At 67.0% G+C, this 13,313-nt stretch overlaps 3 protein-coding genes across 3 annotated transcripts in view; all 3 read left to right on the top strand.

Moving 5' to 3' along the window:
• The window catches only part of EMIHUDRAFT_462013 (hypothetical protein), a gene marked incomplete at both ends in the record, with an annotated part of 4,130 nt that extends 2,752 nt beyond the window's left edge, over window positions 1-1,378 (top strand). Inside the window, one exon of the mRNA XM_005757853.1 lies at window positions 1-1,378. Coding sequence (XP_005757910.1) covers window positions 1-1,376 — 1,376 coding nt within the window.
• A 9-nt stretch (window positions 1,379-1,387) lies between these two features.
• On the top strand, window positions 1,388-4,936 carry EMIHUDRAFT_433216 (hypothetical protein). The gene is made up of 5 exons (XM_005757852.1): window positions 1,388-2,842; window positions 3,009-3,816; window positions 3,950-4,024; window positions 4,137-4,189; window positions 4,261-4,936. The coding sequence occupies exons 1-5, from the start codon at window positions 1,410-1,412 to the stop codon at window positions 4,661-4,663; spliced, it is 2,772 nt and encodes a 923-aa protein (XP_005757909.1). The 5' UTR covers window positions 1,388-1,409; the 3' UTR covers window positions 4,664-4,936.
• A 5,109-nt stretch (window positions 4,937-10,045) lies between these two features.
• Window positions 10,046-10,884, top strand: EMIHUDRAFT_433209 (hypothetical protein; the record flags this gene model as incomplete). The annotated part of the gene is made up of 2 exons (XM_005757851.1): window positions 10,046-10,811; window positions 10,839-10,884. Coding segments are annotated over exons 1-2 (777 nt in total), but the record flags the coding sequence as incomplete, so codon positions are not given.
• Window positions 10,885-13,313: the final 2,429 nt, after the last annotated feature.

The raw sequence follows: 13,313 nt of genomic DNA, 5'->3' as shown, positions 1-13,313 counted from the left end.
CCTACTCGTCTGCCGGCGAGGCAGCGCACGCGCTCAAACCGCTCGGCGAGTCGCTGCACGTGGTGCTGCACCCGCTGCACCCCGCCTCGGCGGCGGCGGCGGCGGCGGAGGCCGAGGGTGGGCCCGCGCCGCCGCTGCAGTACTCGATCGACCCTCTGGTGCGCGTCGCAGAGCTGCAGGCGCTGCTCCTGCGCACGACCGCCCCCGACGACACTACCTACGACGCGTTCTGCGAGCGGCTCGTCGGCTGCGTCATCGAGGAGCGGCCCCTCCCGCGCGGCGACGCGGCGGCGACCGCCGCCGCCGGCGGGGCGGGCGGCGGCGGCGGCGGCCTCCCCTTCCGGCGGGCGACTGTCACTGGGCTGCGGGTGGGGACGCCGCTCCGGCTCCCTCTCCACACGCTCGAGTACGACCCGCCGGCGGGCGGCGCCGCCGGCTCGCGGCCGGCGGCTTGCGAGGTCGTGATGGCGAGCCGCGAGTACCGCATCGTCGGCCGCGTCTCCAAGGAGCGGCTCGCCGAGGCGCGCTCGCGCGCGGCGGCGGGCGGCTCGCGCGGCGCGGTGGCCGACCCGGACGCGCGCATCCACTCGGTCACCATCTCGTGCCCCGAGGGGCTGCCCGTCGACTTCTTCCTCTCCGAAGTGCTGCCCGAGGTGCGGCGCGCGCTGCGGCAGGCGGAGCCCGGCTGCGCGCCGATGACGCGCTCCGTCAACGACGACTACGGCTGGCGCGACCGCGGCTGGGAGCGCGGCGGCGCGCAGTTCGAGCGCGGGCTCGGCGAGAAGCTGCGCGACACGGGCTCGGCGGCGGTGGCGCGCCGGCAGACCAAGCGCGAGGCGGAGACGCTGGTGACGCGGCTCAAGGACACGCTCATGGTGGCGGTCGAGGTCGACAACGAGTCGTCCAACGGCGGCGGCGACGGCGAGCCGCCCGCGGCGGAGCGCTTCCCGCTGCTCTCCCGCGTGCAGGGGCTGGTCGCCTTCGGCGGTGGCGGGGGCGGCGCCGGTGCCGGCGGCGGCGCCGGCGGCGCGGCGGGCGGCGACGAGGGCGGCAGCGGTGGCGCGCAGTGGCTGCCCGCTACCGTCGCCGAGGCCGCCGGAGGGGGCCTCTCGCTCGTGTTTGACGACGGCTCATTTGAGGCGGCGGTGCCGGGGTACCGCGTTCGCGCGGTGCCGCAGGAGGAGGCGTCGAAGCGGCTCAACCCGCTCGCCGCCATCTTCATGACGTTCGAGCAGTTCCTCTCGTCGCGCGAGGAGCGGCGCGCCGACCCGGAGCTCGGCGGTCGCGAGTCGGCGCCCGCCAACCTGCGCCGCACCCTCTCCGCTTTCCACGTCGGCCGCGCGGGCCAGGTCGGCCACGTGCCGATGGACGGCGGCGCGGCGGCCGCGGCCGGCTCGGCGCCCGAGGCGATGGAGACGGACGACGACGACGCGGCTGCCGGCGGCGGCGGCGAGGAGGCGGCGGCGGAGGGCGCGCGGGCGGAGGTTGGCGCGGTTGCCGGCATCGCGCCGATGCGGCTCCGTGTGCGTTTCTCGCTCGGGCTGCCGGACGGGACAGCGCCGCCCGAGGGGGCGCCGGTGGAGGCGTTTGGCGAGGGCACGACGCTGCTGCACTGCCTGCAGCGGCTGCGCGAGACGTCGCCGCTGCGGGCGCAGCTGACGCCGCGCGAGCTCGGCTACCACCCCGGCGTGACGTGCGACCGGACGGGCATGTCGCCCATCCTCGGCGACCGGTACAAGCTGGACGGCGAGAACTACGACGTGTGCGAGGCCGAGTACCTCAAGATGGACGCAGCCGAGCGCGCAACCTACACTCGCATCGCGCCGCCCTGCTTCCGCAAGCCGCGCGGCAGCGGCCCGCCCGTCTGGCACCTCTGGTACAAGGTGGAAGTCCCCCGCACCGCCGCCGCCAGCTCCTCGCCCGGACCCTCCGCTTCGCACCCGCTGCCCGCCGCCTCGGCCGCCGCCTCGGACGACTCCGCCGCCGCCGCCGCCGCCTCGCCGCCGCTGCCGTGGAGCGCCTCCGACGCTGAGGCGGGCATCCTCGCCGGCCAGCTGAGCGCGGACGCCGTGCTGCGAGAATTGCGCAGGGCGTCCGCCTCCGCGCCCGCGCGCGAGGCGGCGCTCTCGCCGCCGACGCTCGCGCTGCTCCGCGCGCCCGAGCGCGTCGCCCCGGCGGCGGCGGCCGTGATGGAGGCTTTCCGGGAAGTGTCGGGTGCGCGCCGCGCCGCCCGGCAGGTCGCCTCGCCGCTGCCCTCGGCCGCCTCGCTCTCGGCGCTCGCGTCGGACCTGTCCCGCTGCGGCGCGACGGATGGCGCCTTCACCGACGCCCTCCTCGCCCTCTGCCTGCTTGCGCAGCGCTTGCTTCCCTCCGCGCCCGACCACACGCCGCCCGCCGCCGCCGCCGGCGCGTCCCCTGCCGCCGCTCCCGCCGCCGCCGCCGCCGCCGCTTCCTCCTCCGCCGCCAGCGCCGGCGCATCGTCCGCCCCCGGCGCGCCGCCCGCCTTCGCCCGCTCGTCGAGCAGCATGGGCGGCGCGTGCGACGGCGAGGGGGCTCCCAGCTCGGCCGACACGCTGCGGCGGCAGCTCGTCTCCCCGCGACTCTCCTCCAAGCTGCAGCAGCAGCTGGGCGACGCGCTCGCCGTGACGGCGGGCGCTCTGCCCGGATGGTGCGAGGTGCTGCTGCGGCGCTGCCCCGACCTCTTTTCGCCCGGCTCGCGCGCGCGCTACTTCCACGCAACCTCCTTTGGCGTCTCGCGCGCGCTGCACTGGTCGCAGGAGCAGGGCGTCGCCGCGGTGCGCGCCGCGTACGCCGAGGAGCTCGCCGCGCTCGACCGCGCGAGGCGCGCAGTCATCAGCGCCGAGATAACAGAGATGGGCGGAGATGGGCAGAGACAGGCCGCGAGGCTCGAGCGGGAGGGGGGGGGGGGGGGGGGGGTTCGTGGCGCTGCACGCGGCACGCGTCCGTGACGCGTCCATCTGACGCGTGCATCTGACGCGTCCGCGTAGGCTCGAGGCGGAGGTGTCGTCTGACGCGCAGGCGCTCGCCGAGGTGGTGGAGCAGGTGGCCGAGGTGGAGGACCGGATCGGACGCGATCGGATGGGCGCGCTGCGCTCCGACATCGCGCGCGTCAGCCGCGACGCGCTGCTGCCGAGCGCGGAGCGGCTGATGGGCTTGCACGCGGGCTGCGCGTCGGCGCTCGAGGTGCAGTTTGAGGGCGAGAGCGGCTTCGGCTCGGGCGTGACGCAAAACTTCTACTCGGCGGTGGCCAACGAGCTGCTCAAGGCGAAGCACCAGGCCGAGCTGCCGCTCTGGCTCGCCGAGCACGCGGGCATCGACCCCGAGGGCTTCATCTCGCACCCCGGCTCCCTCTTCCCGCGCCCGCTCCCGCCAGAGGCTCCGCCGGCGGTGCGCGAGGCGGTTCGCGGCCGCTTCCGCTTCCTCGGCCGGCTCGCCGCGAAGGCGTGCCGCGACGACTTCATCGTCCCGCTGCCCCTGTCGCTCGACTTTCTCCACCTCGTGCGCGGCGGCAGCCTCACCTACGATGCGCTGCCCCCCGCCGGCGCCACGGGCGGCGTCGCGTCCGCCTACGCCGCCGTCGCGTGCGAGCTCGCCGCCGCCGACGCCGCCGCGGGCTACGACGACCCCGCGGCGCGGCGCAGCGCGGCGGCGGCGGCGGCAGCGGCGGAGTTTGCGGTGGCGCGCATGGGGCTGGGCGCCCCGATGTCGCTGGCAGACTGGCTCGCCGCGACGGGGGCCACGTTTGCGTGCCCGCTCACTGGCGCGCCGCTCTGCGCCGGCGGCGAGGAGATTGAGGTCCGCGTTTCCCCCCCCCCCCCCCCTCCCCCTTTCCCACCACCACCATCAACACCACCACAACCACCCCTCCCCTCCCCTCCCCTCCAACTTGCGCCGCCCGCCGACACTACGCCACCTCCTCCTTCTCCAGGTGACGGCCGAGAGCTTGCGCGAGTTTGTGCACCTACTTGCCCAGCTGTGGCTCGCCGACGGCGTCGCCGAGCAGGCAAGCGGCCCCTTCTCCCCCCTCGCCTCCACGGCCTGTAGACGTTCCCCTCTATCGCCTCGCTCTGCACGCCTCTGTCCGGACGCCTCCCCGAACCTCCCTCGCCCCGCAGGCGGCCGCCTTTCGCGCGGGCTTCGACGAGGTGTTTCCGCTCAGCCGGCGCGCGTGCCGCCCCTCCCGCGTCGCGCCCCTCGGCCCGCCTCCCCTCGGCCAACCTCGCGCTGTGCGTGTCGTAGGCTCGCGCCCTTCACGCTGGCCGAGCTGCGCGCGACGCTCTGCGGCACCGGATCGATCGAGTGGACCGAGGCGGAGCTGTCGCGGCACATCCTGCCGGCGGGCGGGTATACGAAGCACTCCAAGGTGTACCAGCTCCTCATCGACGAGCTGCAGGCGATGGCGCACGCCGAGCGGCGCGCCTTCCTCAACTTCGTCACCGCCTGCCCGCACTTGCCGCCGGTCGGCCTCGCCTCGCTCGAGATCGAGGTGCTGCCGCAGCACAACGGCGCAAAGCTGCCGACGGCGCAGACGTGCGGCAACAAGCTCTACTTGCCCGAGTACACGGACGCCGCCTCCCTGAGAGAGGGTCTCGGGGAGGCGTTCGCGAACGCCGAGTTTGGAGGCTTGCACGAGCGCGCCTAACACGTCGACGCCCCTCTCGCCGGGACGGTCGCTGGTGAGAGGGGCGAGGGCTGGGACGGGCGGGTCGTCTCGCGCAGCGTCATGCCCATGGACGTGCACACCACGGTGTCTCATCACCTATCAGAGAAGGGGGAAGAGGAAGGGGGTGAGGTCTCTTGCGGGCTCTTGTGTGTGCGCAATCTTTAGAGGGGCCGCCCCTGTGTGTGCGCGCGACCCTCCACATGCTGAGAGAGGGTATTGCATTCTATAGCTGGTACAACATCTCCGATCCACCACTGTGGGATTTCGCGCAATCGCTTGACTCTGAAAAGAGCTCGCCATGTACCTTTCTGTATTCTGCTGAGCGCTGTGGTCGCCGCTGACTGGCTCCGACTTGACGGCGGCATATGGAGACGTGATTCTGATTGAGGCCTCCATGCCGCCGTCAAGTCGAAATCGACATACAGCTCGATGGTTTGCCCGAAAAGGTTTGCCCGAAAAGGTACATAGCGGCGTTTTGGGCGACAACAGCGCTGGCCTGCGACCGCGAAGTGGCGCGTGGCGGTGGACATGCTCCCATGGTGCCGACGCGGCGCCGGACCCGGAGTGGCCGGCACTGCTCGCCGCGACCACGACGGCCACTCTGATACTCCGCCGGGCCGACCCGTCCTACCCGACGGTGGCACTCTTCCACATCTCGCTCACGCTGAGAAAAATTCTTAAACGGCGTGCAGCAGAGTCACCGACGAGTCGGTCCGCGTGACTCCTCGTGTCCCGCACCGTTCTCACACATCCATAAACTCACTTTGGCCTCACTGAAGCGATGCCTGAATCCTGAATCCTCGGATTTTAGATTAGGACGCTGCGCCCCCTCTAACGGTGGTACGACGCGACCCCGGCCCGCGGCCGTCGAGGCCACGTCCACGGGCGCGTCGTAACGACCGTACGACCTTTCCCACTGTGCTTTCCCGCGTAAAGAGACAGGTAAGCCTCTTTCGACATCGACCTCGGCGGGTGGCGGAGGGTCGGTTAATAAGGCCCAAGTAGTACGATGGTTCGATACGGCGTCCAAACAAAAAAAGAATTTTACAACAAACTCCCTCGCACGACACTGGGCACGGGACTGGCGCGCACTGAAAAAAAAGAACACAACCCGGGCTTCTGTGAATCACAGACCAGCGCACAGCGCCATAGGAGGTATCTTCTTCTCAATAACAAGGCTGTGAAGTGAAGTTTTACCTTGAGGAATGACGAGCACTGGCGGCTTGGGTCACCGCCTATCCGCGACCGCGACAAGGCGCCTCAAAGCCCTGTGAGCGCTTCCTGGCTGGCCAGCCGGTGGTTTTTTAATGCCTTGACAGGGCAGGGGCGGCGGAAAGATTCCATTTCATGTCGGTGTGAACACATTAGGGACAGAAAGGGAGAAGTGTGATGTGGCCGCCGTTCACATCTCATATCACCCTGCTGGTCACGCAGGATCTCCAGGTCAAGCCTTTGGACGCATGAGCGCTGGCTGGCTGGTCGTTGTCTGCGCGTATGGCCGCATCGGGCGCCATACGCGAGCGAATCTCGCCGCGATGAACATAAGCGTCGATGAGTATGTCGCCGCAATAGCTGCTGAGGCGCGAGCCCGCGTCTACGAACAGCTGGACCGCGACCAAAGGATGCTCGACGAACTTCTGCGCCCAGCGGATGTCGAAAGCTACTCCATTGCACTTTACGGGGCGCGCGACCGCATGCCGATGCAGAGCCTCAAGCTCCTGTGGCCAACGCTTCTGACCAACGCCACGCTCAAGCGCCTTGTAGCCGCCGGCGGCACTTGCAACTTCGGCCACAACAGATACCCGCTGCCGCTCTTCTACAGGCTGCAGCACCTTTACTACGAGCCTACCGGCAGGCCACTTTGGATTCGCCGCACGAACAACGGCGGCGTCTATCGTTGGAGGCCAGCCGAAAGCCACAGCTGGGTTGAGGTGACGCACTGTGCCGTGCCGAACGGGGACGTGGCGTGGTTTTACTTTGCGCAGGGCTCCGGCGTGTCGGTAAACGTGGGCCGCACCAAAGTGGTCGGGACCGCGGAGGCAAAGGCTATCACCCGTAACCTGACGCGTACGCACGCGGCGGTCTGCGTCAATGGGTCCGTCTACATCCGCGAGAGGGTCGCAAGCGCAGCGAATCGGTCCGCTGAAGGCGGCGGCTCCGAGGGCGCTCCGGCAGCGAGCGCGGTGCCGTTTGCCCCGTGGTGGGAGACATGGTTGCCGTTTGACAGCCTGCAGATCATGGGCCACAAGGAGTTCTATTCCGCGGAGGTGCGCGCAGAGCTCGTCATGCTCCGGCTGCCGAACTGCGGGGCGCTCGGCGAAGAGATGCGCCCTGCCGTGCGCTGCGGCCGGGAGCCCTGGTTGCGCGAGTGCACCGGCATCGACGACGGTCTCTCCGTCGCGGGACGGTGCCTGCCCACCCAGAGAGACGGAGGATGGCCAGGGCGCGTCCGGGAGCACCTCGTTGCCCATGGCTGCACCAACGAAACGTATATGCGCGCGCTTGCAAGCTGGCGAGCTCAACGGGAGCGGGATGAGGAAGCAGACGGCCATGATGCGGCGGCCAAGGCGGAGGCGGAGCCGGCGGCAATAGCGGAGGCCAATGCGACGGAGGCGGCAGAGGAGATGCCAGAGCTGCAGGAAATTAAAGCGCTGCAGCTTGCAAAGCAGGCGGCGGTGCAACAGGAGGACTACGACCAAGCGAAAAAGATCAAGATCAAGATCGACACGACGGTGGCGAAAGCGGCAGAGAAAAAGGCGGCGACTGCCAAAGCGGTAGAGGTAATGGCGCAGGAGATTCAAGCTCTGCAGCAGGCGAAGATGGAGGCAGTGGCGGTGGAAGATTACGACGAGGCGAAGAGGCATAAGCTCCAGATCGAAGCCTCCTCGGCCGCCGCCTTTGCAGCCGCATCTATTGCCGACTCAGTCGCAGCCGCATCGGGCAAGCGTACGGCTTATGAGCGGGAGATGAATAAGAAGCTTGCGCGCGGGAAGCGATAAACCCGGGATGCATAGGTTTGCCGACATACGAGCCTTGACGAAACTCTACAAATTGTCTATAATTGACGAAACCTATCATATTTTGCTCATCACATGCTCCTATCTAGCCCTAGCGTGTCTCCTGTGCGCTGCTGTGGCTCAGCTTTTGAAGCGTTACGAACTGTACACAGGCTTGTTGCAAATGCACGTGAGATAGAACCATAACAAAACGTTATTCACTATTTGATGTCAACTCACGGGGAGCAGCGGAACTCCCGCCCGCGCCACCGCTGAGCTGGTGACGAGTGATTGGCACACACCGCCCATCAGGCGGCGTGTGCCAATCGAGTCAGACCGCCAGACACGCTTCAACGAAGCACCGTTCAGCTGCTCGTGCTCCCCGTCGGGCCATCCCTCCCGGTCTATTAGGCCGGCCCCGGGCAGCTGGGCATGGCTGTACAGCGCGTATATAGCTTTAGTAAGCTTAGATGCGCGAAACGCGCTAAAAGTGAACGTTTCTATCTCACGTGCATCTGCAACAAGCCACAGTGTATCGCGGGGGGACGGGGCGGAGATGCTGCCGGAGTGTTCGGAACGGAATGGCCCCAACGCAAAACTCGGCGATCGGCGTTTTCAAGTTAGCACCATGATCACTCTTCTTGCGAGTATCCCAGTCTAGCCCCCACCCCGAGTCCGTGAATGAACCGTGATCCGTGAACCGACTCCTCCCGCGACACCCGCCGCGAACCGTGAACCGTGAACGAACCGAGTCTGGCGAACCGGCGGTGAACCGCCGGTTGGCGAACTGGGTTCGCGAACTGGTTCGTGAACCGCCCCCACCAAGTTCGCGCTGGTTTGTGAATTGTTTTCATGGGTGCGGTTAAGCGGCACGCTGTTCACAGAGAGCGCCCTCTCTCCGAATCACCGACGACCGCGTCCTGAGCCTCGCCAGACCTTACCTCATAACGCAAGTAAACAAAGTCATAACCTCGGGCCCAAGAGACGCTGCTCACACATCCTCTTCTATCTCTCTTTGCAGTCTCTCGCCAATTCTCGCAGCGACCTTCATGCCGCCGCGCGCGGTCTTCTCACTCTCGTCGTTCTCTCTCCTGCCGCTTCATCCTCTGACTCATCGCTCTCCTCGGGGCCTCGTTCTGCGACGCCGCCGCTGCCTCTGGCTCTCTGGGCTTCTCTCGCCTCTCGGCGCAACTCCGCTCTCCTCTCAGCGCGTATTTTGGGTTTTTGGCCCCTCGAGTTTACATCAAGCTCTCCTCGGGCAAGGACATTCTTCTGACTCCGCAAAGACACAAAAGAAAGAATTTTACAACAAAACTCCCTGAAAAGAAGAAAATGACCGGGACCCTGTCGTGTGGGTGAACCCTGCCCAGCCCCCCTCTGTGTCGCGATGCGCTCCCCGCTCCCGTTCCCCTGTGTCCCTGATCGTCCTTACAAGATCCTGCTCGCGCAGGTGGGGACCCTGTCCTTCTCCCACCCCTTGTTTGGTGTGTCCGTTTTATATTTATTTATTTATTAACAACATGACGTGTGAGTGTTAGAGTTGTTTGGTATTGTAAAAATCTCTCTCTCGGAAAAGAAAGAAAACAGACAACCTCCAAGTGCCCCCCCCAAGGGAGGGATGGGAGGACGGCATGCCGCCACCAGACAGGGATTTTAAGGAGGGGAGTGTGGTGCTAGCCGTCGCCCACCCTCGGGCGTCTACCTCGTCCTATCTCTCTCTCTCTCTTAGCAGTTTCTCGCCAACCAATTCTCGCAGCGACCTTCATGCCACCTCGCGTTCTTCCCACTCTCGTCGTTCTCTCTCCTGCTGTTCCATCCTCTGACTCATCGCTCTCCTCGGCCTCGTTCTGAGACTCCGCCGCCGATCCCTTTCTCGAAAGACACGTTCCCTGGGCCGAAACGCTGTTCACACGCGAAGACAATACCATCCACTCATCTCAGACCTCGCCCACGACACTCTCGCGCTTGCTGCTGTGGCTAGCGACACTCTCTCGGCAGCGCGGCGGCCTGCGATGGCGGACCGCATCTTCGTCCAGACATACTCAAACTCGCGGGCGCAAAAAGGGCTCGAACCCTAGTGAAGACGTGAGAGGGTTTTGCATTCTAGTTGGTACAACATCTCCGCAACTCCCCCAGCCCCCACCCCCCACTGCCGCCCCACCGCGGCCGACCCGTCAAGTCCACGAAACGACCGCACAGGCACACGAACTTTCTCCGTACCTCGGCGGGTGTCGGAGGGTCGTTAGTACGAACTGGCGTCCAAAAAAAGATGTTATCGATCAACACTTTCGATAGACCGAAAGTAAGATCGTTCGGTGCAGAAACGCCGGCCATGCCCATGTAACGCACTTGTGCTCGCTTTTGGTTTAGAAGTGTCTCCAAGTCTTCTGGACCCATCGATGGCCGTCGCCTCGACGCCGCTCGTCGCGGCACCATCGTGCCCGGCCTGGGCGAAGCGTCGTCGCGGGTTCCCGCCGCAGTTCGACGGCAAGCCGTGCGAGCCTGCCGAGGAGGAGGACATGTGGCTGTGCAGAGCCGACGGCCGCGCGCGCAGCACCGCCGACCTGAAGCGCCTGGCGACCGCCGCTCGGGTGCGAGCGAAACGAGCAGGAGATGCAGCCGCCGCGAACACGCGCGATCGGCAGGCGCGCGACCAGCGCCGCCGGCAGCGTGAGCAGCACGACCGGCGCGCAGCGCCGGCGGTCGCCAAGACCGTGCGCCCACAACGCGGCCAGTGCGGCTGCCCGGCGCACGCGGTGTGCGGCATGTGCGTCGACCAGGGCAAGCTCGCCGCGGCCGAGCAGGCGGCCATCGACCTGGAGACGCGCTTCCACGCCTCGACGAACGTCGTCATGGACCTGGAGCGGCCCGAGGACGAGACGGCGGCGCTGCTGCAGCGCTTCGTGCACGTCTCCGACGAGACGAAGCGGCGGCTGCTGGGCGAGTGGAGCGACGAGCGCATGGCGCACGCGCTGCCGCTGCACGCATGCGCCTCGTGCGGCGTGCGCGACCCGTCGCTGACGTACACGCGGGTTGACGTGTCGGCGCTGCCGCGTACTGTGTCTGTGCGCGTAGCCGGCGGCGAAGACGAGACGCGGCACGTGTTTGAGCTCTCGCCCGAGCAGTGCGCTAAGTATCGAGGTCTTCAAAACAAAAAGTTTAGAAAAGGAGTTGCGGTGTTGATCGCCGCGGGAGCCCTCTTATATGGCGAAGTTTACCTTTAGCTAGGTAGGTAGGTAGAAAGGTGAAGAACAGCCAGGCTCGGACTGGACACCAACGCGGTGTGGGTGGACGCGGGACAGATGATAACGACACGCACGAGCAACACACAGACACAAACAAGCTCACAAGACACACAGCCAGCTGGCTGCCACACACCCTGAGTTGGCGTACACATAACTCAGGGCCACATTCCTCCTGTCGCCCCCCCCAGCACTCCAAGGTGCCAAGAGAAACAAACAAGGGCACAACATCACAACAGACGACAGGAGGTAATATGCGAGGCTAGAGCAGGCTTGCTCCTCCTCTAGCAATCTCCGCCGACCGCGAGGCCGGACTAGACCGTGTGTGGGGTCATGTGAGGTGTCTCTGGTCACTCTCCTCAGGGGCTAGCCGCCAGCGGCCAGCCCTATCTCGCACTCACTGGCGGTGACAATTCTATGGGTGAGCGTATGCGAGCAGAGGTGCGTGGGCCGATTCTTGATCGCATGCCATTGGCATATAACTTGGCTTGGCGTGCGACCTCAGCGCGCCCGCCGTCAGCTCGACGGGGCGCGCATGTCAGCGAGAGGTTTGCCGGTAGAGCGATCCCGGTCTTGTCGAACGCGAGCCCCACGCCACGGTTGCCAGCCGTGCCTTCGCGAGAGTCGCCCTCGAGCCGCGTCCCGTCGGCACTACCCTTGAGTGCGTGTCGCTTTGGTTGGCGACACCCACTCGTCGAGGGCAGTCCGGCCGACGGGAGCCTGTCGCGCGCCGGCGACGAATGCGGCGGGGTGGGTGTGGGTACAAAGCGCCGCTTCGACGAAGCGAGGTTGGCAGGCGCCCCTGGCGAGACCCGCAAGAGATGCCACACCACCCTCGTACCTATACTCCACCAATGAGAAGGTGAAGAGATCTTATCGGCCACAGGCGGGCAGGGCAGGCGGGCAGGCGGGCGGGGTCAGGGAAGACTATTCCTAGCGGGCGAGGGCCCTCGGGTTACGCCTCGCCCGGCCCCCTCCGAGGGGTGAAGGGGAAAGAGCGGGTCCTCGGGGTACGCCTCCTCCGGCCCCCTCCGAGGGGGGAAGGGAATTGCAGTTTTCTGTCCATCTACAGCTGAGCTCGGAACGCTGTTCACACGAGAAGACCAACTCACTCCACAATCACTCACACTCAGATCGGCCCCACGACACTCTCGCTTTGCTGCTGGCCTGCGACACTCTCTCGGCAGCGCGGCGGCGATGGCGGACCGCATCTACGTCCAGACCTACTCAAACTCGCGGGCGGCCTACGTCAATGTCTTCGCCTTCGACCGCGACAAAGACGCCAGGCTGGCCAGTCTTCCATCGCCGCTCAAGTACGACAAGGCCTGCCAGAAGAGCATGCAGCACCACCCTCCGCCCGATGGGACGAATGTCTCCTTTGAGCAGCTCATCAGCGACGACAAGCTGCTCAAGACGGCCGCCGGCTTCGCCAGCGGCTCACGGTTTGGTACCCACTACTACGCCGCCGGCGCCGACTCGGCCGGCGTCAACATTTTGAAGGTGGAGCCGCGCCAGAGCGGACGCTTCTTCGTGACGCTGCGGCTCCCTCCCTCCCTCCAACCGGCTCAGCAGCCAGCCTCCGGCTCATTCTCGCCCGCACTCCCCCCCGCCGCCCGGCCCCAAGAGGCTGCGTCCTCGACTTCGTCCGCACCCCCTCCCGCCGCCCGGCCGCAAGAGGAGGCTGCGTCTTCGTCGATGAAGCGGCCGCTCGAGGCGGAGGAGGAAGCTGACTCGCGCCCGCCTCCGTCCATGCGACCGCCGCCGCCGCCGCCGCCGCCGCCGCCGCCGCCGCCGGGAGGACCCCCTCCTCTCGAGCCGCCGCAAGGTCCGCCGCAAGCCGGGGGCGCCTCGTCGTCCGCTGTCATGCCCGTCGCAGAGGTGCCCTACGCAGCGGGCAACATAGTCGTGCCGCCTGGTGGCGAGACCCCACTCACTGAGATTGACCAGCAGATTGCAATAGCGGAGGCGCTGCAGGAGCCAGGGGCTGGAGACTTCCTTTCCCGCCGTCACGGCGGGCCGACGCCGCTAGCGGCGGCGGGAGGAGGAGCCTCGTCTTCGCAGGGGTACGAGCTTGGCCCCGTCGACCGCTCCTACCGCCCCCTCGCCTCCCTCGCTGGGGTGGGCCTCTCCGCGGCGGGCCGCCCCAGCCTCGACCCGCAGCCGCTCGAGAAACGGCAGAAGGTCGCGGGCGAGCTAGGCCGTCCGCTGAGCGGCGTCGTGTCGAACTGCGTCCGCGTGGCGCAAGTCAAGGCGCGGCACGCCAAGGAGACGATCTAAGACGTCTCGTTCGGTGAGCCCACCCCTCCTCTCTTCGGCGAGCACAGGAGAAGTGCTGGGCGAGGAGGAGGACGGCAAATTCTCCGCAGACCTCAAACTCCTGCTCAACAAGGG

The sequence above is a fragment of the Emiliania huxleyi genome (assembly GCF_000372725.1).
Source record: "Emiliania huxleyi CCMP1516 unplaced genomic scaffold EMIHUscaffold_9, whole genome shotgun sequence".
Classification (NCBI taxonomy): domain Eukaryota; phylum Haptophyta; order Isochrysidales; family Noelaerhabdaceae; genus Emiliania; species Emiliania huxleyi.
This window is presented reverse-complemented; position numbering and strand designations above follow the sequence as displayed.